The sequence below is a fragment of the Diachasmimorpha longicaudata genome, chromosome 18, assembly GCF_034640455.1.
Source record: "Diachasmimorpha longicaudata isolate KC_UGA_2023 chromosome 18, iyDiaLong2, whole genome shotgun sequence".
NCBI classification, from domain to species: domain Eukaryota; kingdom Metazoa; phylum Arthropoda; class Insecta; order Hymenoptera; family Braconidae; genus Diachasmimorpha; species Diachasmimorpha longicaudata.
Genome location: NC_087242.1, coordinates 3,109,147 through 3,134,627, shown reverse-complemented (window position 1 = coordinate 3,134,627; position 25,481 = coordinate 3,109,147). Strand labels below are relative to the sequence as shown.

At 39.7% G+C, this 25,481-nt stretch overlaps 1 protein-coding gene across 1 annotated transcript; it reads right to left on the bottom strand.

Moving 5' to 3' along the window:
- Positions 1 to 157: 157 nt before the first annotated feature.
- LOC135171031 (uncharacterized) lies at positions 158 to 25,481 on the bottom strand. Its single transcript, XM_064137315.1, has 2 exons — positions 23,934 to 25,481; positions 158 to 4,498 (listed from the first exon to the last, which is right to left on the bottom strand). The coding sequence occupies exons 1-2, from the start codon at positions 25,098 to 25,100 to the stop codon at positions 4,244 to 4,246; spliced, it is 1,422 nt and encodes a 473-aa protein (XP_063993385.1). The 5' UTR covers positions 25,101 to 25,481; the 3' UTR covers positions 158 to 4,243.

Here is a 25,481-nt window from a genome sequence, read left to right as displayed (position 1 = left end):
TGAAAATTCAAATTTGAAATTCTTCATTTAACGATTAACGTGTCCTGTCAGCGTGATTTGAGATCTTCGTGAGGTTTTAACACTCATAAGTTAATTATATAATAATTAAGCAATTAGATGGGGTGAGAGGATTCATAGAAAAATGAGTAGACAAAAGTTTTTATAAAAAATGTTCTATTTTTGATTGAAATTGGAACACATCCTTGAGATTTTCACAACGTTAATTACTCCTCTCCCACAAATGTGTATCAAAGTTCACGTACAATCTCCCTTTCCCTTCTCTCAATGAACAATTAACCTTAAATATCTTAAATAATTGAAAAACACACACGAATATGATAATTCTCTCCTTAAATTATTGCATCAACAATTTGCATGCCTTGTATTTGGTATCACCTTGTGTCTTTTCATTTAATTAACTAACTAATACTAACTTCTCATCATAAATTAGTGATTGTGGATATCGTTTTAACAACTGTTCACACCTGAGTATTTCATTTCTTCATGTAACAATGGAATTGTTCATTTCCTGGAATTGCTTAATTTGAATAATTAAAATTTAATCCTGTCTTCAATTAAAAATTTTATGGATTCATTGGAGAGTTCATGACAAGTCATGAAAGTAATTTTTTACCCTCAACTGATGACTTTCAAAGTCAAATCAATTGGCAACGTACAGAGAGCCCAGTGTTACTCTTAATTTATAATCAATTGTTCAGCTGTTACCTTCAACTTCAATTCATGGCATTCATTAATTTTGTTTATTGTTTTTTATTGAGCAAAGTATTCCCCAATAACAATCTCATTAAATTATCGTATGAGCAATTTTGTTCCCTCATTTCCACATCAAATTAATACTAATTGAATTAGCAAGTTTTCTTTCCGTTGAAGCCACTCAATGTCTCGACAATTAAAATTTACAAACTTTCGTTTCAACGGATTTAAAAATATACATCTCACTTCGTAATAATTTTCTCGTGTTTTTTCATTATTATCTAATAGAGTTTTAAATATTAAAATACACTTCCAGAGGCACTTGAATCGTTTTTACAAAAAAATATATAAATTTTGAATATTTATCAGAAACATTACAAATACGACAAAATTTTTATACCCTATAAACTGGACTACGAACTGTTTTTTATTTACTGGAATAAACATTTAAGAAATTACGGAATCCTCGTGTACAAGTGACCGGAGAATCAGTGGCGAATCAGTGAAATTAGTTATTTTCCTCGTCAATCAAATGATGGCATGAAAAACTTTTCAAAATCGTTACAAAGCGATGAAAAGACTGAATATCTTCAACTAAATTCACTAATCAGCACCAAAAATTTCACTATATCTCTCAGATTCGAAGATATTTCTCAAAAACTTCAGTTTACTTCTTCATTACTGAAATCGCTCCAAAAAAATTAACAAATTTCACAATTTCCTCACTGAAACTCTCAATTTCTATTCGAATAACGCACCTCCATGTTCCGGAAATACTTGATTTTCACACTCACCGACAGAATAACAAAACAAATCACTCAATAAATTAATTATGCAGAACATTGAGTACCTCAACAACTTATAAAACTCTCGATTACACAGAGAGTCAAAAATACTAGCCACAGTGATTTGGTTTTGAGATTCTTACATCTAGTTTCATGACACATTTATAGTAAAAAAAATAAAATCATTTGATTAAGTAGTTGAGCGATGTACATTAAACAACAGTGTGACAAAACTTTTGCGCTTTCGCAGTTGAAATTATCTAATTACATTTTTTATTTTCATCCGTCCACTCGAAATTTTTCATTTTATTTATCCTGTGTCCCGAGGAACAAATCAAAAATACATTACAATATACCGACTTCAGAATGAAAAAATAGAGAGCAATAAAAATGCGATAATCCATTTAAAAATCAGAATAAAAAAAGTTTAAATCACTGACAACGTGAAAGAAATCCCTTAAACTCTCCCCCCCCCCCAGCTTTTAATTTTGCCATATCAATTTATTCACTCATCTCCATTATTTGTTTATCGACGAGTTCCCTGGCAGACCCCTCCCCCCCCCCCCCAACAAATAAACAACAAAGAAAAACAGTTCAAGCTCCAGAATAAAGATTCGGAGGAACGAAAACGCCATTGTTCGAGGGCAAGCCCTTCGACGTTTCTCCCCATTCTCTACTCCTCGGAGCCCATTGTTTTGTGCGAAAGGTACACGAGAGGGAGGGGGCGCCGCCACAAGTGAATAGCCAGGGCGAACAGCGGTCCCAGGGTATAAAAAAATAATAATAATAAAGAGCAAAAAAAAGGGGAAGAGGCAGGCGTACGAGATCCCGAAACTCCGAATAAGTTCCTTATCTTCCCTTTTTTGTCTCAAACATGGGCTGAACGCCCCCCTCCCCCCCCCCAACCGCCCTTGCCCCAAAAAATTCTTCCTTCAACTACGAACGCTGTTGTACAATCGACAGATTAAACCATCGAGATAATTCTTAACGAGCGCGTGAAACAAAATGGGAAAATAAAGTGGAGAAAAAAAAAATAGGAAAACGTGAAAATGCTTTTCCCATTTTGAAATCAAATGTCACCGTTTGTCGATTATTTCCCCGATTGAAGGAGACAGTGAAGGGCTTGGGGAATATGGCATGATATGGAATGGCACGAAATTAGCGAAAAGGCTTCCAGAATTCGCATTACAAATATTCATATGATGTACTGAGGCTATCCCTGAATTATTTAAAAAAATTATTCTCTTTTTCTTGGAGAAGAATGAGCTGGAGTGACTCAATTATATTTTTTCTCCTAAGATTATTCATCGAAGATATCAACAGGAAGTGATGAAAGGTGATGAGTTAACGCCCGGATGGATTATCTCGAACGTCTCCCGATTGTTTTTCACTCTTCATGATCTAAGATGTATCACAATTTCTGTTGGAGCAATCAAGAACCTTTTAAATTGTTTTATTAAAAAACAATAGGCGAGAATTTCATGGTTTATTCATTCAATGAATTACTGAATTGATTACGTATCAATTAAGATACTCTTTTTATTTTTTTCAGTAGTTTTGATGATGAAGAGGAAATCGAGAAATGATCGATTTACAATTTTATTTGCCAATACTATTTGATGATAATTTGACGAGATCAATTCGGATATAAAAATGTTACTTTTCCTGCCGATTTCTGAACTCATTTTTCTCCAAGAAAACTTCCAATAAATAACACTCGCGACGTCTCTCATAAATTTCCCTTAAAACTTATAAAAATCGTACACACCGGGGTCAATCATCCTATGGCAATCGTAAAAGATTGTTACCAAGTTATTTCTAACTAAACCTAACCATTTCTTAACTTTCTGACAGCCCAATAATACTAGACACAGGGACTAGGTATCTGTGGCAAATTGGTCTCGAGTATTCCCTGAGAGTCTTAATCCCTCAAAAATTCTCTCACCTCTTTAATTAATCCAAAAATTGTCTTGAAAAAACGTTCTTTCGGAAAATGAATTTCGGAGCTATTGCCTCTCCAAAAATTAGCTGAGGAATCCCTTCAAGGGCTTTACAAGGTCTTCAACCGCTAAGAACAAATTAAAAAATGTTTAATCCATTCAGACATCACGTGCCAAAAATCAAAAATTGCTTGTAAAATATCCACGAAAATGAATTCCAAATGAACCACTTGAGAATTCATTAATTAGTTTTTGCACTTGCAATTAATGACACTCAGCAGAAGATTGAAAAATGTATGAAGTAATGGGTTGAAATATTGACTTTCTTCGCCCACAAGATTATCCTGAAAAGGTTCCTCATGCATTCTGAAGCTCGCGATACTCCAGGAATTTTCATCCTCGCGAAGATGTTCGAGTTGGCAAGGCAAAGAGGGCTTGGTATGTTCTACAACTCCAGGGTGAAACTCGTTTTATTCGAAGGGATCCCAGTAATTGCAGGCTGCCGAAATGATGCAGTGGTGGAGGGAGAGTTGTCGAAAAAACTCGTCTGGCCAGACGTTCCCCAGATGCCGGCTGATGCACCGAGAGAGCATTTTTTTGCTATTGAAAATGGGGACATTGGCCTTCAAACCAGCAGCCCAACGGTCCCAAATTCCAAAAAAAACATCACAAGACAATGGCAAATCCACGAAAGCCCTTTCAAGTATTGAATAAATATTTTAGAATTGAGTTTCATCCCCCGGGTCTTGAGTGGAATGATCGCTGTCACGTGTAGCTGTACAGAATGAAGCTGATCCTCGTATTTCATAAACGCCTGAGGTTCCTCTTGCTCTGTTTGGAGCCCACGATGAGCGGTGGTGTTTTTCGTTTGGTTGGCGTTGCCAGAAGGGGAGTCTTACACAGACCTGTGTGGGGAGTTGATAAACAGTGTGTACAAAATTCTATACTGCAGCCCTGGCGGGTGCATGTTCCCACGTTCTTCTCGGTGTTGACGGGACAGGCGAAGTTACATTTGGGACAGGAGAAGAGACGATCCGATGGGGCGAGCCTCCGACTTGCCTGGAACACATAAATTTTTTTATTCTTTCGAAGCTGTTATGGAGATGTACAAGATCTTAGAACAAGTGGTTGTTCAATGCCACCGCTATTTATTAAATAAATATTTTAATTTCGCTGTGAGAAACCCCTCATCGTCCTGATCAATTCATAACTCAATTAATTTCCCGTCCACTATTTTGCCAATATCTCAAAATGCGTTGGAGATAGAAAAATTTGTGTAGATACCATTTTTGTAGCTCTTGAGTTTGTCTACAGAAAATGACTCTTCAGGTTTCCTCCTAAATCCACTCCTCAAGGAGATAATTAACCATTTCGCTGGAGAAGATCTGGGAAATAAATTTTAGTTTACCCAGACGGCCATTAAAAATTAGTCCAATCTGTTGCTAGGCGAATAGACCTTCTTCAGCATAGCTTCCACACTCTTCGTCTCATCGGACCATTGGATTTCGTAACGGCTGTATCATAAATTTTGCGGCTCCAATCAAGTGGCTCTAAACCACCCGAAAATCACCTCCTTTCGGCGCACGAGTCACGGTGGACTCTATAGGTTTATGCAATACGAGATATTTTCTACGGGTCTCTCATTTATTTAGTTGCCGTGGAGTTCATAACGATAAGTGATAGAGAGTACCTCAGCACTTCTTGAAACACGCGCCGAGAGACCCACCTTCAACAGAGCCATTCAATATATCATGTCGGCAAACGTAAATATTGCCACTAAGGACCATAAACAATCTCCTTTCTCTCTCCTTTTACAGACTCATTCGGTAAACTTTTATGAAGATATTTGGAGTTGATTGTAGGAGATAGTCAAAATAAATCTTTGTTGATGAACTCGTAAATTTTAGTTGAAAATAGAAAATCTAGTCTGTGAAAAATGCGAATGAATTGCTCGTCATTTTTACAGAAGTAAAAAAGTTTGGTAGAAATTTCCTGAATTGTTGAAAAATATCGGCTTAAAATGTCTTAAAGAATTTCGAAAATATATCGTATCACAATTGCAGTGAAAATTCAATGTACCATTCACTAACTCAAAATTTTTCCCCCTCAGAATGTTCTTCAGATTAAAAAATTAATTTAAAAAATGCGGTTTATTATGCGGTGGATTGTGTTTTTCGATGACAAAAAATTCAGAAAATGAAATTGCTTATCATCCGTTATATGTTTATTTAGAAACAATTTCTCCGAACGTTCTGTTATTTCAAAAACCTGAAACCCTAGAAATAACGAAAGCGCCGAGAATATTCCGGAGAAATGCAGTTTCTCCCGACTGAAATGAGCAGATGTTCTCGAAACATCATTATTACTCTCAATGAACTGGAGACAGCCTCATTAAGCAATTTCGGAGTTGACAATCGTCTCGCTACGAAATAATTAAGTAGAAAAAAACCATAAATAAATAAAATTCCGTCTCCAAATGTTGGAAATAATTATTTAAGTGTTAACCGACGAAAAATCCAAACCGACGTGCCTCGACACAACTCAATTGTACTTCTAAAAACGTAATTATTATTGAATGTTGATCTCGGTACACAGTGGGACCAATTTAGGGCTGAAGGGCGACGTTTCACAACCTGCAGACACTGTCCACTGGGCGATTAAAATCACACCACAGGTCGATTTCACTTCCACATTTTTTTTATAACGTTTAGAGAAAGGAGAAGCCGTTCAGGTGGCAAAATAGATTCTCGATAACTGGAGAATGGACGGTAGATTTGAAAGGGCCAAGTGAACCGTAGATTCATCGAATTAATGAGCCACCGGAGAAAACAAAAATTTTGGTAATTCGATACTGCTCTAGGGTAGATCTACATATTGAATTACTTTCAAATTTAATTTGATGTGATAGGTCTCAATTCAAGGAACATATCTTCCCCAAAAACTCCCCACCTCGTCCTTTGGAATTTTCAAATTTATCACCAACCCCCAATCGATTCCCCTCAATTAAAAATTATTCCCCAAGTTATTTCAGAAAAAAAAAATTCTCTCCTCAAAAAAAAAACCCCAGAAAACAAAAGAATTCCTAGAAGGTCATTTCTCACGATTCTCCCGACATTGACAAGATCTCGGGGTCGAATAAATATCAAAAAATTCCTCGGAGTCTCCCGAAAAGGCCCAGAGAATGATGCAGCACCAGGATCACTGCAGCCACACGTCGTTCAGCTGCTCCTCCCCCAAATGCAATCCCTCCCTACCACCTCCCAACCCCACCAAATCCGAGACGCGAAAACTCGTACATAATAACTTCCTTCTCCGGTCGGTGCGTGCACAATAATAATCGCCCATTACTCCTCTCAATGATCGCCGCAAACCCACAAAACAAAAATAAAATGTGACTAACAATAAAAAGGGGCCAGTGCACACTGACTATGGCACCGGTTCAACCGCCAGTCGAGATGATTTTACCCATTCGTTCGTTCACTGGTACCTCAAGAGCAATCAAAATAAAATACGAAATTACGTGGTTAACGAGAGGGAACAATGGTGAGAAACACTCGGATCATTGGGGGGAGCGGGGGGGGGAGGAGATTTTTACGAGGCATTTAATTCGATGAAACAGGAGGGGAGGTAGGGGGAGAAGGAATGAGTTTATTTTACACGGAAATTAGTGATATAATCGGCGTAAGGGCGAGCGCGTGGTCAGAACGAGTTTGTGTTCAGACGCATCGGGGCATCTTAAGAAGTTGTGGAGGTATGAGAGACCGATGGGGATGGGAAGGGGGAGGAGGACAGGGAGAGAACACAGATCGGGGATTAAAGGGATAGGGAATTAACAGAAGACGATAATGACTGCTTATTTCTAATGGGAGTAGTATCACTTCGTTTGTGAATGAGTTTCTTCAGAAGTGAATGTTAAAGTGGATTTCGGGGCCCGGGGGGTGATGAATTGTGGGCCTGACAGAGTGATCATAATAGCAGTTGAGATGGGAGAATGGAAAATTAATCGAGGGGGAGGGAATGGGAATTTTGGTGGAATATTGGGGATTGAAAAATTTTGATTGGTGAAAAGTTTTTTTGGGACTTAATTGAGGAAATTAGAAAATTTTTGGGGAAGTTTGAAGTGGATAATTTAATTGGGGGTGGAAGAAGGTGGAGGGGGTGTTATGTAATATTTGTTTAATTACCCGGAGATCCAATTGAGGAGAATAGAAAAAATTTAATGAATTTTAAAATCGATAGAAAAATGATAACATAAATTTTGTTATTTTCCCTAGATTTATATCCATTGGGATATTCATTAGAAAGTGGTCAGTAAAATGTTGGAGATAAAAATATTTTCTTCGGAAAATTTTTGGAAGATCTTGAGAGGAATCAATTTTTCTCAGGATTTTTCAGGAGCTCGTTCACTTCGGATATTTTTTAAAGTGTAGTCCTCGTAACGGACACGTAGACGCTTGATTGGATTTTAATTATGATTATGATGTTGTTCTGGTGGATGACTGATGTCGAAAAAAATCCCATGATTTTTGAAGGAAAATTAGACTTCAGGTTTGAAGTGAAAAAAAATGTTTTCAAATCAGACATCGTCGGATCTGTCGATGATTCTTCGGGAGATTTCGAAAACACTTGGCAGACGAAATTTTTTTGTCCCCCGCCTGTCCATAAGATTTAATTATTTTTCCCCAACTGTGTTCCCCCAAACAAAGATCCCACTTCATTCCTCAACTAACGGCCCCATCATAGCCCTCATGCCACTTCCCGCTTCACAACTATTAACGCACCAGTGTCGAAATGCCTCCCAAAATCTCATAACCCACATCAAGCCCTTTCCACATGCCGTAAATCCCGCTTCGTGCTTCATAATTCTCGAATAAATATTAATGGAAAAAATATTTTCATGGACTTCATCTCCAATTCCCAGAAACTCAATTTCAAACTTCATTTAACGATGGTTTCCACATTGTGTGCTTTTACCTGGACCACAGTTTACCGATGTTCTCCACCATTCGAGGGAGACAGAGACAGAGACAGTTCCCTTCATCTCGCCCCCTTTGACCAAAATCCCCGAGACTCGAGATGAGAATTTTTAAAAAATGTCTAGAAGATCGGTTTACATGGAGGCTGTCGCTTCCGATTGGAGGCAATCGACTGATCAAATAATCTGGTAGCTGCTAACTGTTTCTACCGACAACTCTCCATATCTCCCTCCCCCCCTCACCCACCCCTTTTTCATTTTTTTGACAATAAAATACTGAAAATTACAAAGATGAATTTTTTGTTCACATTTTCCACAATTTTTTGAAGAGATCAACAGAAAAATCGTTTGAAGATCTTTTCGGGATTTCTCTGACGATTTATCCAAAATATTCAGAGGGAGGAGGGGGGTTCTACGCGTGATTTTTTTTCTCTTCAAAGGAGTCTTTCATTTGAGGGGAATTATGAGTTTTAGGTTCTCATATTTAATGACATGGGGGGAATGGAACTGTTTATTGAAGCGGACGTGAAGTTGGATAACATTGAGGCCATGTGGTGGGGTAGCAAAGGGTACGTGTTGGTGAAGTTTTTGGAATGAAAATTAAGTGGGAGTTTATCATGCTGAGGAACTACAAGTTGGGGATTTTTTTAGGGCTGGGGGAGGCTGCGGATATCTCTGTGGGGGAGGTCACAACGATAAGATAATTTTTTTCAAAATATATATCTCGAGTTTATCTAGGAAAAATAGAAAGGGGAATTAATCCTAAGGGAGCACAGATGGTGATGATTTTTTTAATGGTGCGATGTAAAATTGGAGTGGGTCCTATGCTGCACCACAATTCATTGGGTTTAACGTTTTACCGCATCTTCTGCACATCTTTTCGAGAAAAATGCAACTTTTTATGACCGAAAAAATCATAAAACTTCCATTTTTAATTTTAACGTTTATCACCCCCTAAGGCCCATTCGAAATATTTAGAAATCCCTACATAACGGTATTTGGGGTGGGGTATTAAAATAATTATTTAATCCATCCCACCCCAATTACCGCGTCATTCACTGTTTCTTAATTCTAATAAAACCATTATTTCAACAATTTATTTATCCTATCGTTTTCTGATCACCTGACCCTCTCCAACAGGGCCTTAAAAAATTTATTAACGAAACTAATCGTCTGAAATTCCTAAAAATTGTCTCACATCGCAAAAATATTACTCGCAAAAATTTATTGCAGATATCTTGGGCCACTCGTGAGTCTGATATTTTCAAGTGGGCCAGAGAGGGGCCCGTCGGAGTCAGGCGTGCGTCAGATATATCATTATCTCGGCCTCACTGTTGCTATGCAATTAGACTCCGTTAATCGCACGCCGAGCCCCACCGCCAACCGATTCCCCAAAACCCCCTGTAGCCAAACGTCATCTCCCCCCCCCCCTCCCGTCGGCCCAACCTCGCACGTTCTCCCCCCTCATCGCCCCCCTTGACCCCCCTCCCCCCCGACAAGTCCGCAGAGTTGTCCGCGCATAGCAACCGACGAGGACGCAGCAACAACATCAACAGACCACGTGGACCATTTTTTCGCTCCTCTCCCCACTTCCACCATCTCCCCCCCCCCTCCTGCCCCCTCGTCATTTCCTTGTTCCTCTACTCCTTCTTTTTCCCGCCGAAACTACGCAGTTGTACAGCTTCATTGGTGCATTTGAAGGCTTGAATTGTCGGTGGAATTGAATGAATGAAAATAATCAGCGATGTGTCCAAATAATGAGAAGATCTCTTCATTAATTTGCAAAATTATGTGACTGATACCATTAAATTTCCTCAAAATATCTCGTGAAATTTGAATTGAATCGAACAAAAAGTTATGGATCCAGACGCGGAAAAATATTTCGTGTGATGAAGATCTTTGATGGATCTTCATAACAATAATCGAACGGTGGGAAGATCTTCGTGAGATCAATCAATTATTTTGAAATAAAATTTTGTCGCCCGATAATCTTCCGAAGATCTTCTGATGATTTTTCTGAAGATCTGCCAATGATCTTCAGCAGACGAATATTTTTCTACACAAGATCGAGCAAATACTTCTGCTCATTTCAGATGATTTGTTTGTTCGAATCTTCTTTCACACGATTCAAAACCGTCGATCGAATGATAATTGATCGAAGATTTTCGCGGAGAGGCGCAAGGCCGCGGTAGAGGCCGATCAGGCCGATCTGAATGGTCACCAAGTGGGAATGGGCCCAACACACTTCCCCCATTTCATTAGGCGTTTGTTTGGCCTTGAAGGTCACCTCCACAATTCCACTTGGTAATTCCCCCAGATAGTGATATGGGTAATAACCATTGCAATTCAAATGCTATTCAAATATCGTTGGGCCACGATGACACGATAGAACGTCTCTTATTCTATTTGTCGTAGGTTAAGGCCTCGGAGGGGACCCGAAGGAGGGGGGAGAAAAAATTGATGCTGTTGCTAGGCACGTGGTCATGGGACTCCATCACCAGGCACAGTGACCCAGCTATTTTTTTTTTCTCAATTTTTTTTCTCTGGCGGACGCGCCAACGGAAGTCCAGCCATCTCTTCCTGGAAATTACTTTGAATCTAATTACGATGTTACTAATTTTTCTGAGATTGAAAAATGCAAAAATGTTTTATTCCCTCTACAGGAGATTTGCGATAATAAAATCCCTGAGAGCTTCCAAATGCGAAAAACTGCGTTTTGTTCTCAGTTAAAAAATTATTTAGAAATTAAATTGTTGCTTAGGGTGAGGGCGTGATATGAATTAAATTCCCGAACGTAATAGTTAATAGGCGAGATAATAAAATCCCCCGCGATTGCTGTTGTTAGCGTACGTTTCGCAAAATCCACCCACGTAATCGTAATCAGTAGTGCGGGGGTTTGTGACTGTAATGGGTCCAGTTGTTGACCTTCAATCAGGAGGCGTGAAGACCGACATTTGTCGAGATTAATTGAGACATTCCGAGTGTAAAATGTTCTCAGGCTAATAAACTCGAATCAATTGTTTCTGGATAAGAGAGAAACAAGTGGATAAAGTTGCTTACGTCACAAGTTAGTTGGGCCATTCGATTTAATTAATTTTTTCGGTGAATCCGGTTGAAAAAATTTTCATCTGAAGGATCTTCAGCAGATAACGATTTTTATACAACTGGATATCGATTGTAAAATCGATTTTGCTCGAAGGACACTAGAAGAAATATTTTTTTTATTCAGATCCTTGAATAGCCTTTCCCAACTTCATCTGCGCAACAAATAACACTGAATTCGTGTCTAGACTGAATTATTCAATGGCGTCGAAAATAGAACAATTCGAAATTCATTCACTGCACAACTGTACTTTCACGATTAAATCACGAATCGATTTGGTAATTCGAGGCGACTGTATCTGACCAACGGCGCATTCAACCAAAAAACACTCGAGTTTTCGTGTTTTCAAATGATCATATAATTTAAAAACTAGAAATATATTATATATATCAACTGATTATTATGATATTAATGATTTGAGTCTCGCAACGTTCAGGACCATTTGACCTCTAACCAAAAGCAAAAAACATTCTCAAAAATTTTCTAAACAGCGGTTACCCCATTCGTAATTATTTGATTATCTAAGCAAGCAATTTGAGAAGAAAATATAAGAAACATTTGTTAGAAACTAATTTCTCTCCAAAAAATATATCCTCACATTTTTTTCTAAAATCAATACTATCAGCGGTAAATTTGAAAGGCTAAAAAGATAAATTTTAAATTTCATTCAAACATTGGAAAATACTAGAAGAATTCTATTTTCTCTTTTTCTCATTCGAAACCTTAGAAAATTCCCACTTTCATCTTCTCACAAAGGACCTCCTCCAGCGACATAACTCACCCCATCGTAAACCATATTTAATGAATCGATGGTCGAATAATCGTGACCAACTCGAATGGAATTGGAATAATTCTCCATATAATTATAATTCTCATTCTCTACGACGTTGTCACCCAACATCCGGCAGAAGTAAACAAATCGTACGCCGAGTTATGGCAGAAGTAGAAAGGAAGGACCATAAATGTTGGACCAGAAATAGTCGGTCATAAAAGGGTAGGAAATTTGAATATTAATAACTTCTCACTGAGCCAGAACAGCAGCAACGAAATATTATTTTTCACTCGTATTCTGTACTCAGAATTTTGCGGGGAATTACCTTTAACATTTCGATGTTTATATACCTCGTTTCGAGATCAGTATCGACTAGAGGATACACGGGTTACCTCAGTTCGACAGTTGGAAGAGTAATGGTCACGATGGAGAGGTAAAGCGAAATGATAATTTAGGACGGACCAATTTCATCCGCGGTATTTGGACAAAGGCATTCGAAGCCAATTTAAATATTAATAAGACAGTGGTTTCGGGGAATTATTGTTACTATGATTCTCCCTGAGGTTTAGTAAATCACGTACGAGGATTGGAGATTTATTTGAAGAGAGGATGAGGTGAAAAAAATTATTTTTTCAATTGAATTATCATTTAACTGGCTTCGGGGATTGAAAAATGACTGAATAGTTTTTGTTTATTTTCAGGCTTCGCCAAACATGACCCACAGAGGTATAAATAAATAAGTTGTATTATTATAAATATAAATAATATGTGTGAAAGTGATGGGCTCAATTGACATATTCGATCAACAGTGATTCATCACAAAACTCGTGACTTTTGTAGTTAAAAAAATTGGGGCCTTCGCGGCTATGATTAATGACATTGTTTTGGGCTTCCGGATGATACCGTCTGACCCTTTTAACCCTAGATTGCTCGCTCTGTGGGTCAACAACGCAGCGCGTCGTTCAGAAATTATTATGAATTTCATAATTTATTATGAATTGCGTAGTTCTCTAGTTATGACAATTATTGCTCCAGCCGAATGAAGCAGTGCCCTTCGCAGTGCGGCCCTTCTTATAAAACAATGTTCGATAAAAAAATATCTTTTCCGCGTGCCTTCGTGTCCGGGCAATGATCAGCGATCGTTTGAATACATGATGAAGTTAGAACCACCTCACATAGAATAAATATAAGATTGCGCTTTACTCGGAATAATTCAGGGGAATAAATTTTGGATAAAAACAGCCCTCCAGAGGGCGAAACGAGGGACGAAGGTCAGGTTTACCTCAAAAACAAGCCTCAGTTCGAATTTTTCTCAAAAATTTGACCCAAAAAAGCGTTGAAGGTCGTTTCATCCCATCTTTTGATAATAAAAAAAATGACAAATATAATGGGACTCATTTAAAAAACCCTTCAACATTTTCTCAACCGTCCGGCAACTGGTCCGCTCACCCTAACGTACCGGCACAAAAGTGAAACTTTATTTGATTTGACACGCGTAAAAATTTCGGTTGAATAGAATTAGAATTTCTTGTTTTCCGGTGTGTTCCTCGATTACTTCATTCGCATAACAATGATTTTATTTTTAATATTCCCTCGGTGTAGTCCCAAGATTACATCAAGTACTCTATCGCGGAATTTTCAGTAGGATTATTAGTCGAGTGGGAGGATTTCGGTTGATGATTAAATGGTGAGAAACTTCTTCTTTGCGCGAGATAAAATCAACATTTTCTCGGAAGGTTAGAGATAGGAGAACTACCTGGAGTAAATAACCCAAGTACATGGGGTTATCTCTCTCGGTTTCTTCTTTCGCGCTACGTTTCATTCATGCTGGGCCTTCAATGAGGGGCGGGCGGGAGGGGGAGAAAAGGGGGACTTCAGGTACTCAAGTAGTGGGGATGACCTTCATGAGGAAAATTTATTCCACGGTGATAAACTGCCGGAGGCGACTTCTTCTAACGATTTTTTCAGGAATTTCAGGCCCAACTACAACCGTCCCTCAACATTTTGAATATTATTTTTGCGCATTCGCTTGTGGGACTAATTTTTTTTCCGATACCGGTGACTTCAAATGAATGAAAATGCACATAATGAAATACTTAATGAACATTTATATTTTATCGATGGGATATCGTGATCGGAGGAGGCGGAATGGGCCTGAGGATCTCAGTCCCATAAACGTCGCACCGGATTTTTGTTGCTGTTGGACATTTTGATAATTAAAAAAATCTGTTCCGATGTTAACTCTCTGTTCTGACGTCCCAAGTCCTGAATAAAATTTGGGCCCCAATTCGGGCGGAAAGTCACTGAATTTTTCATTTGTTTAAATTGCTTACTGTTTAACAGCTGTTGAGGAGGTCATACCAGTTTTATCCACCGGGGTAATTGAACATCACGTTATTACTGTTATTATTGTGGGAGGGATGAGCAAAAGGTGGTTAACGCCGTTAGTGCAGCGGAGTATGACGGCTCGAGTCCGTTATCAAGGACGTCGGGAGGTATTCCCCTTCATTCGACTGTCTTCCGTATTTATTCCGGAGGCGCACTACATTGCAAGAACACTCCTGAGAGAATGGTGGGAATACTGATGTCGGGGGTCAATGAAAGTTCGCATTTCGTCGACTTGAATGACTTCAAGTGAAATAAAATTATTGGAAAAATTATGGGATCTCTTCATGACGGTATCAGATCACCAAATTTCATCGTCTGACCATCAAATTAGATGAGCTGAAACCACTTTTATCCACGACATTATCCTCTACCCTATCCCCCCCCCCTGAAATATCGTTACGTCATTAATTTCTCTTGACATTAAATCCCCCGATTTTTGATTCGGTGGACGTCGCCTAGGACAGAAGAGAAAGGAATCGACTATCGAAATTTATTATAATTTTTTCGTTTATAATATTAATGGTTCGACATTTTTGCCATTTTTTTTTGCACTTAATGAATTTTTAATTTACTCTACATTCTAGGCATTCAAATATTTTCAAAATACTGAACGTGAATATCTGAGGCAATTTGCTGATGGAAACCTGGACTGACAGTGACTTTATTTATTTATGTTTTGAAATTCTTCAACAGTCGATTTGTTTTCAAGAATTAGAAGAACGATAATTTTATTTTTGGATATTTCCCACACAATAATTCCCCCGAGCGAATTTTCTTTGGGACATTTACCCCCTTCTTTTGAATATTAAATTATGAAGATTGCGACGAACTAAACGGACAAGAAAATTCAGCAGAAATTACCATATCATTCAATAAAATTAATTAATCGCTGACTAACAGTTATCTAATCTTCCCCAAAGAATTAACAAACTTTCAATTAATTTTCCTCTATTCCCCGTTTTTTCAATAACGAAAAACACAATAAAATTCCAATAACCAACCGACACTCCTAATCACCCCCTCCCTCCCACCCGAATAAACCCCCATAACAATTCAATGACCCCCATTATCCCAATCCTCAACTGGAGCATGATCTCAGCATCTCCGAAATCCCTCAGAAGGCCCTCTCAACCTGTTGCTATGGCAAAAATGAATGAAGAACTGTGTGCGTCACACAGACTTCGCGACCATTTGCTCGGATCAAAACACAGAGGAATCAAAAAAAAAAAAAAAACCCCAAGCACAACCCATGACTCAACTCCTTGTATTCATTTCCCCCCCCCCCTCCCTCACCACCCCTCTTCAACTCTTTTTATTTCTCGTGATATCGCTTTGAACGAGCCATTCTGTTGCTTAAAAATCACGGAAGGATCGACCTGTTGCCATGCAGAGGCGAAAGTAAACAACATTGCGTCACATTGTTGGGGTTTCTAGGTTGAAAAATTTTTTTGAAAGGAATGCCAAGGCATCGGCACAGTACCACAAAGTCATTTTTCCCTCTTGTTCTTGCTCAAGCTGTCCCCTGTCGCTCCTTCCTCTCTTTTTGCTCTGGACCGTTGGTTAGGGTGGGGCAAAACATTAGGGTGGGGAAGGGCAAGGGAGGGGTGGTGGGGGAATGAGGGGATCGAGACAGAGTGAGAGACAAGAGCGTGATGTTGTCTCCTTCTACGAGACTCTGTCTCATTCTGTTGGCTCTTGCCGTTCACGCGGGCTTTTTTTCGGGCTGGAATAATAATGGCCATGGCGGGAAGGTTCCGCACATAACAGACTCTTGGCTGCATAGCAACAGCCGAGCGTTCCTCTCATTCGCCTCGCGTCATTGGCGGATGGGACCAGGGTGTGGAGGAAAGGGGAGGGAAATGGCGGGCCCGTGCGAGCACGCGGTCCCCGATGAATTTCACTGGATAGGAGTGAAGAGGACAAAGGAGCAAAACATGAAGACGCAATAACGCGATGGTTTTCGGGTTTGGGGGACGAGACGTTATTTTTACGAGGATTTTTAATTTTTGATTAAAAATGAAAATGATGAGATGATCAATGGAGATGCCAAAAATATTGGGGGGGTGAATGGATCAATGGGGTGGGGATTGGGGAGGTTTTGGGGTCCAGTAAGAGATTGGAATTAATTTTTTTAGGTATTTATTGGGGGAAAGGAAGCGTAGGGGGGTATCAGGGGTTTGGGTTTTCAAATATTGATGTGTGCGGATTTGTTTAATGTTGGAGGTCACCTTGGCTCCGGTGACAACTGCCAAATAGGTCGTGACCTAGTGGATGCAGAATCAATGATAGGGGCTTGAAGATCGGTGAGAAGAAATGAAGGGAAAATGTGAGAGGGATTTAAGGGGAAATGTCAAATGTTTGGAGGTCGCATTGGGGATACTGACAGCTGCCAAGCAAGTCGTCATGTAGCTCATTCAGTATTCGATGACAGTGATGGCGAGGTAAAGCTTGGTATTAGTGGAAGAAAAAATGTGAGTTGAGGAACACAACGAATCATTTGAAGAGAAAATGTGACAGGAACTTGGAGGCGACCTACCGCCACTGACAGCTGTCAACTGAGTCATCACCGAACTCATTCATCATCCACCGATAGCGATGGCTAGATCGATCGTGGAAAGATTTTCAAATAAATAAAAATTGCAGAAAACAACGGATCATTCAAAAGGACGATGTCACATGATCTGGAGGATCACCGCGTCTCCTCTGACAGCTGCCAAGCAAGTCGTCACCTAGTTCATTCCCTACCCGACTAGACCATGACTAGGTAAAAATTAATCATCACAAAAAAAAGGATAATTGACCGTGCATTCAGTGGATTTATCACTCGAGTAAATTACAGAGCATCGTTGACTGATTAAAAAAAAATTGTTTTTTGATACGTGAGATTGCGGTGATTCGAAAGGAACTCGCCGAAATTCAGGCCCCTGGCAACAGGAGACCAAATCATCACGGCGTACATGAGAGAGAGAAAGAGAGAGAGAGACTCACGGATCGTTTCCTGGCGGCGAGAAGCCACACACAGTTGGGTCCAGGATGCACGAGGGGTAGGGGGTTGCGCGGGGCGGTAGCCCCAGCAATTCGGCGAGATTGGAACCGTCACTTTTTCGTACGTAACAACGTCACCCATTCCAAATCTCCCTTAGTAACTAGTGCGATGAACCGATTGTTGACGTTGACTATTGAATTGTGGAGAGAGATTACTTAAATAATATCAAAACAATTCGACTATGACCTTTAATATTTTATTATCGCATGCAGAAGGTATATTTTTCTCCGATGATATCACCAGATCGACCGACTCTTAGTGATTAAAGTTTTCACACTCTGGTTCCATTTGACAAATGCACTTGTTTATTTATTCCTTTCTCTTCATTCTCTGGTTCTGTTTGTTAAAACTATTCTAAACATTTCGATACTGTTCTGAGAACAATATAAAATACTGACGTATTAAAAACAGTTATGGACAGGTGATTAATTTTTATAATTTTTAGAAAATTAATTGTTCATTTATTTTCCTGCATTTCCGGAAATTTGTTATATACTGAATACTTAATATCGTTTACCAAGAGCGACGTGTTTAGTAAATGAACGAATGAAAATGAAATGGATGTTTTGGAAGTTTTGACGACTCTCCGAATTTAATTGTTTATTTAATGCGATGAGTTGGATGACGGAGTATATGAAACAAAGAGACGACTCTTCTCGACTGCCCTAAAACAAATCGATTGCTCTGAAACTGATTTCACTTATTGCTTCCCAATATCGTACCCCACATTCCAACATTTGTTTAATCATGAAACACTTCCATCGTCATTGATAATATTATAAATATTGCTGAGACAAATGCTATTGTGTTCCTCGAAAAGATCCCCCTTGGAATATCACTCTTTATCCCCCTCGAATCGATAAAACCGCGTGCACCTGGATGCAATTGCGTTGATTCTCCCCCGGGTACACAGAATCGATCAAATATTGTCACACAACGGGTAGACATTGTCACACAACCCTCAGCATACCCACATACCCCGCACATTTCTCGAATTTCTTGAGATTATCACAAATGTTTAACTGAATGAAACGCATCATTGGGTTCACATTTATTAAGAAGAGCAAAAACAATTTGATTCTATTTAAGACCCATATAAATTAAATATATTATCATGAGGTGGTCTTACGATGAAAACTCCAGATGAATGTTTACTAAATAATATAAACAAGTGGAAGAAATTATGGTATCAAATATTATCGTCTTTGTAATTTTGATATTTCTTGTTCAATTCGGCAATTGCTCTCGAAGTGAGGACATATTCAATCGCAATAGTTCAATTATAAAATAAATAAAATTATCTTTTATTTATTAACCTCGTAAATTGAATGAAAGTAAATGTTTATTATACCGTAACCGAGTAATTTTGTTCCCAAGTCTTACGGAAAATGAAGTATCCAGTCTTACTTATTCATAATTAACGCAAAAAATCGATAATTCGATGTTCGATAATGAGATACCCTCCTTCGGATTAGCATAAACAGCCGGAGAATAATCATAAGTCCCAAAAATAGAAAAATCAAGCGGAGAAAAGCTCAAATTAATTTTCAGACATAACGAAGGCCAATGGCCAACAGGTTCCTTATGTATCAGCAAAAATAACATTTCTCCCAGTGCATTATCATGACAAAATGGAACAAAACCGCATGGTCGATGCAGTTGACGAGCAGCTGGCCCTCCATATAGGCCTCTAGTGGGTACATGGTCCCCGCCAACACCCACCATAATTTTCAAGTCTACTCTGAAAAACGTTCGTTACCTCAATATAATTTTTCCTCTTTCTTCCCCACGGTAATTTTGTCTTTATCTATCCCATTTTATTCCCTGTCCACGTATTGAGTTACTATCTCCCTCTCTGGGACCCTTTGAAAAGACCAGGGCCCGCAGGGGCAGCTGTTGTGCATTCCTACGTACAATATTTCCATCTCTTTTATTTTCGTTCTCTCTCACTTGGGCCTGGGGGCTCTGTTTTCACCCCTCATGGGACTCAAATGGGACTCGCCAAGGGAAACCCAGAGACAACTGAATATCGAGCTGGCGAAATATTTAATTCAACCGCTGCACTATTTATTTTTCTGTCCATTCGATTTCGGGGAAAAAAAATAATTGACATCTGTTGAATTTCTTGTTGTCAATTTTATTTTGACCCACAACAAAATCCTGCTCTTGAATTATTTTTTAAATTGAAATTATCATCGAAATAATGGGTAATAAATATTTTTTCAATTCGATTTCTGTATTCGTCGATAGAATATTTCATTTGCCTAACGATCGCAACGTTCTTTATCAGTAAATAAATTATTGCAAAATGCCGATTCCAACTAAGACCCGAGAGGAAGATATTTCTCATTTATTTTTGTGAATGTTTACTTTTGGATAACGACTGCTTACATTTAGAATTTTCGACGCTGCCATTGACATTCAAATGAACGGCTGTTCGACTTTATTTTTTCAGTGAATTTCAACGAACCGCGGAAGACACTCTAACGCTTTCACGAGAGGAAGACGATGTTATGGACAATCGCTGTTGATTTTCTATTCTGGGAGAAAAAGAATAAAAAAAAAATAACAACTTAAATTCAAACGTCTGCCTTTTGTCTCGCACATTGTACCGAACCAGTGGAAGGTGTCTATTGATTTTTTATAAAAATAAAATAAATTGGGGAAAAGGGGAATCAATAACTATTGATCAGTTGAAAATAAAATCGGTAGACACGAGCTACCGATCCTCATTAATTCACGTTAGTCCTAATTAGACGGAGTAGGAGAATTAATCGTCGTACAGTGAGTGTTTTCACTGATTTGTTTTTTAATCCTCGCAAATGTGCAGCCCACACAGGGTCTTGACTCCCGCGATTCGATTCACAAGTTTATAAACACTGCGGGAGATTAAATGAGATTGAGTGGGAGTGCATGTTCTCCAGATCCACCTCATCATACGGTATCTCTGTCATTTCATAACAATGCGCGGCGAATCAATGGAGAGACCGGCCATTTTCTGGACACCAAAGGTCACCGCCATCGACCATATAAATCCCCATGATCTTAACATTTAATGAATAAAAGAAATTAACAAATTCAGTCATCAAAACCCTGCAAAATCAGACGATAGGCTCGATGAGAAAAATATCTATAAAATTCCCTGCGAATTTCTTGAGAAAATGACAAACAATTCATTTATTTATTTGACAAAAAAATCGAGACTTCAAGGACGAAAAAAAAAATTAACTAAAAAACATATTATATATATATTCGCACAAAAAAATGAAACTTCAGGTGATTCTCTGTACAAAACCACAAATGTTAACCAGAACATAAAAATTACAATTTTCCTCCACCTGAAGTACTAAACTCTCCCATTAAGATCGCTGTCATTAAAATTTCCCCATCGACAATCAGATAAAACCCACCAGGTGTCCAACGACACGATAGATTGATGATAGTACCAAAGGTGGAAGTGCTGAAAATACTTCCAATTCTCCCAGCCTTCATCCAACAAACGATACATCACTCACCACAACCAAAATTCCACTGACCCCCATAAAATATGAACCGCTAATAAACGCGAAAAAATATTGATTGATGAAGCCCAAGTATTGAGTTCAAACGGTGCCGTAAAATCGAAATGAGCAAATAAGTTATTTCAAAGGAGAAAATAATTCTCAAGTTTGAACGAGCAATCGTGTAACGTCTTGACCAGACGAGGCCAACGGTTGCAGAAGAGGGTGCACCTGTTCCCCCCACCACCGGGCCGGTGTTTCGCGTGTCTCCACCATTCGTGGATATAACGAAAAAAAATTTTTTTTTTTTCAGCCCCATCAGCCGGAAGAGGGTCACAGGGCGGATATTGGACGAGGGAAGCAGTGACAGAAGGAGTTGAAAATTAAAAGAGCAAAGGGACAGGAAGCTCACCTGACGCTTTCCGGTTCCTCAATTTATCGTGGGGGACCTCTACGAGGTAATTGTTTTCTTAAGATACGGGGCATTAGACCAGGTTATGCTGGTGATATTCATTATCGTCAGGATGTCAACGATAATCGGGGGAGAAAGGGCTAGAAAAACGAATAAATATTTGTCTGAAGTGGACACTGGGGATCTGCAAAAAATATTCGACTGTTTCATATGAAAATTGACTAAAAAAATAATGGATACATTTTTTTAGTTTTTAAAAACCCGACAATTGTCACATCCCAATTATTGACATCCGTTCAATTGACTAAGACTTTCCGATTTATAATTTTTTTACAAAATAAAAAAAATCGGCATACAATCGGGTTCTCACGAAATTTTCCTCAGATTTTGTCCTAAAGGACAATTGACATGAGGAATCAGAATATTCCTGAAGATGTTGTACGGCTTTTGTATTCCACACTCGTGAGAACACCATCATCCCCTCCCGAGAATAAAAAAAGTCTCAAATTTCTCGTAACCGATACGCAAAACTCGAATAAGTCCTCAAGACAACTTCGCAAAAAATCCCCTCACTCAGTCATTAAATTCGTATCTCCTTGAGATTCACCGAGTCCCAAAACAATGAAAACACAGATTAGTAAGAATCGATCGACTGTTCTGGTTAATCGGGACCTGGTCCTGCTAATGACGTCCCCAAACCACGAGACTACCCCGTGTGCTACCGTGTAGATACCAATCGACGAGGCAGGTGGTCCCAATGAGGCCCTTTGACGCATCACCAAATATCTATTTTCATGAACTTACAGGGAAAACCAGGAGTTTAGGCTCGTCTCGTGGGCCCAAAAAGTCCCTTTCTCACCCCCTCCGATATCACTTGCTACGCAATTTGCTATTTCCGCACTCGTCAACGTGCGGAATGTGCCCTTTACGGCACCGAGTGATGGAAAAATTGGGTCGTCAACGGCTAAATTCATCGGGGAAAACTGTTTGCAAGGAAAACTTCGTCATTACGCCGATAGAATCGTCATTATATCAGGCAGACGATAAACACCTCGGCATTTCCGGGATAAAGTGACGCAACTGCGTGGTACAAAGCGACTCCGGGGAACTCTCGAGTTTCAAACGGTTGCGCGAGGTTTAACAAAGGGCTCTGGTGGCCAGTAAGTACTTCTCCCATCGATAACAAATTTGTTGACTTTCCAGGGACAAAATTAGAAATATCGCAAGACCTTCATTAGGCGCCAGGCCCAACAGGACCCAATTTTCATTGAAAATAAACTTCTCTTAAAATGAAATTTTATCTAACTTTCAAATCAACAATTTTATCGTTCACTTTCTGAATCCAAATTTGAGCTAAAAAATTCCTGCAAAATCTAGAATTTCAAATTTATATCCGCAAAAGTCCCTAATTATTATTCGATTAATAATTTTGCGTTGATATGGTTTGAATAAATTACTATTTCTAATTATCCATGAAATAATTCTCAAAATAGACACCACAGTTCATTAAGAAAATTACGATTACAGAAGGGAAAAAAAGAAGACAGAAATTCCTACAATTTCGCATGATTTATGATCTCCCAGAGATCAAAGATCATAAACCGATCGTCAGAACAAATTAGCGAAAAAAAAAAAACAACTGATTGTAATGAACTCGTGTGCCGGAGAGGTGATTAGCCTTCGGTATCAATTGCCTGTGGTCACTGGTCGCAATTACAAGTGACTGGAAACACCCGAAAAATACCCGGAGATGGAGAAACAGTGAAGCAATTATAATTTAATCAGCCGCGAAATCCAAGAGCCCTCGGGGACACCCGAGACTAAGACGATAACATTGAGCGCATGAGAAACAGAGTTAATAATACGATACCGAAAAGATTCATTAATGTTGGATATGTTGCAGTCAGCTCAATCCTAATCACCGTTCCCTGAACCTAATCGCATTTAATTCCTCTTAATTCCAAAACAACATGAGACTTTGTGACGAGATGACATCCCTGGACCGTCTGGTAATGTCATGACTATAAATGTCATTAATTTTCAATAATTCAATTCCCAATAAATATTTAATTCCATTTTATGAATTATCAACTCAATTGTCAGCTCAATTAAAACTCCCAGACTTTCCCAATTTAATTAATAATCAATTAAAAATCAAACGATGGGAACTGCCTTCAGTGAAATTCTGAATCATGCGCCAACAGTCAATTGACAATCCCAAATGTCCAGGTCAATTATCGCAAAAATTCCCTCAAAATCACCCCACCCTCCCCCAGTATCAACAACAAGATCCCTTACCTTGACATACGAGTTCCATTTTATTTTGCTGGGAGAAACTGGTGGACTACGTGGTGTTCCCCTCTTAGGGGTTTGCAAAAGATTCTGCACATTGACAAGATATCCCCTGGTGAACCTGCTCTTGGGACTCTCCTGAATGCTGTTCTCCTTAGCCTTCCTGGACTTCCTGAGATTCTCCTTGGTGCTTTGTCTAACACAAACATGAGTTATCCTCCTCATATTAGCCACGATATCCTTTTCACAAATGTTCCTCCACGTTTTGGACACCATGCTAACAGCACAAAGATCCTCAGCCCTGAGATATCCAAGTATTTTCGACACAATCTCCAAGTGATTGCTCTTCTCCCCGAGCAGATGAAGAATATCAACAGTGTCCTTACCAGTGACATCAGGAATCGATCTAGTTCTGTACCCACCGTAGGTTCTCTGACTGAAGTCCAGTCTCTTCGGTTTAATATCAGCACTTCCAAGACTCAGATTGCTGAACTCTTTTCTCTCGACACTTGTCAATCCCTCCACCGGGCTCTTGCTGGTTCTCGGTGAAAATGTTATCTCGACCGATGGAAGAGTCACCCTGGTATCGTAGGGTGTGCTCTGAGCTGTCCTGACGAATTTCTCGTCACTTTCATCGGAGGGCTCGCAAGCGACAAACGACGCCGAGGGAATTGCTGGTGATGGTGGGGGCGAGAGGATGGGAATACTGGCTGGAGTCACTGCTGATGTCCTCTGGACCTTTCTTACTCGGCTCCTGTACTCTTGGAGGCCCTTTCGGAAGTTGTAACGAGCCTCCGGGACGCCCTGATCACGGAGATACTCGGGTGTGGGGTTGTTATCGATGGTACTGTACTCCAGGACACTGTCCAGGTGCATTGACGAGTCCGGGACCTCCAGGAGATCCACTGAGGCATTTATCAGGGTGTTGAGCTTCGATTTGGGACGACGATCAAGCTGCCAATGCTCAGAACGCAGCCAGTAATGACGTTTTGTCAGGGCTGAGGTGCGACGATTTCGTGTACTCGGGGTGCCAAATGACTGAGGGGTCACTGAGAGATACCCCGAGTCCATACTGTCCGAGGTGTGTGAGGCACGGGGGTGAGGACCACTGTGGGGTGTCTCCACCATGTCCGAGATATCCGACATCTCGATGTCCTGAATTGAATCACTCATTTTGGATTTTTCTAGGGGCTCTCACCGAAATCGGGGGCTTTACAGCCGTAACGATGGTGGGGTAGGGACTTTTGGGGGACAAAGGGACGCGTCGCAGGCCCTCAACATGGCACGCACCCCTGCATCCCTTTGTGAATTGGCCTTTTTCGTGCTACGACGCTTGGGATTTTTGGTTGAGACGAGAGGGATTGCTTCACTGGGATATTCACGAGTTCACTTGACATTCACTTGGGGGTAACACTTAATTTAACACTCGCACACGAGGATTGTTTACGGAACAACACATGACGCGGAGTTTCGCGCGAGAAGGAGACGCGGTGACGATACGATAGGAGCGAAGGGTATGTGGGAAATAACCGCGGGAGTGGAGTCTCCAGCGCC

Coding starts and splice junctions, on each gene's coding strand:
- LOC135171031 (XM_064137315.1), bottom strand. CDS start 25,100: ATGAGTGATTCAATTCAGGACATCGAGATGTCGGATATCTCGGACATG. Junction 4,499..23,933: donor AATGGAACTCGTATGTCAAG/GTAAGGGATCTT, acceptor TATGTGTTCCAG/GCAAGTCGGAGGCTCGCCCC.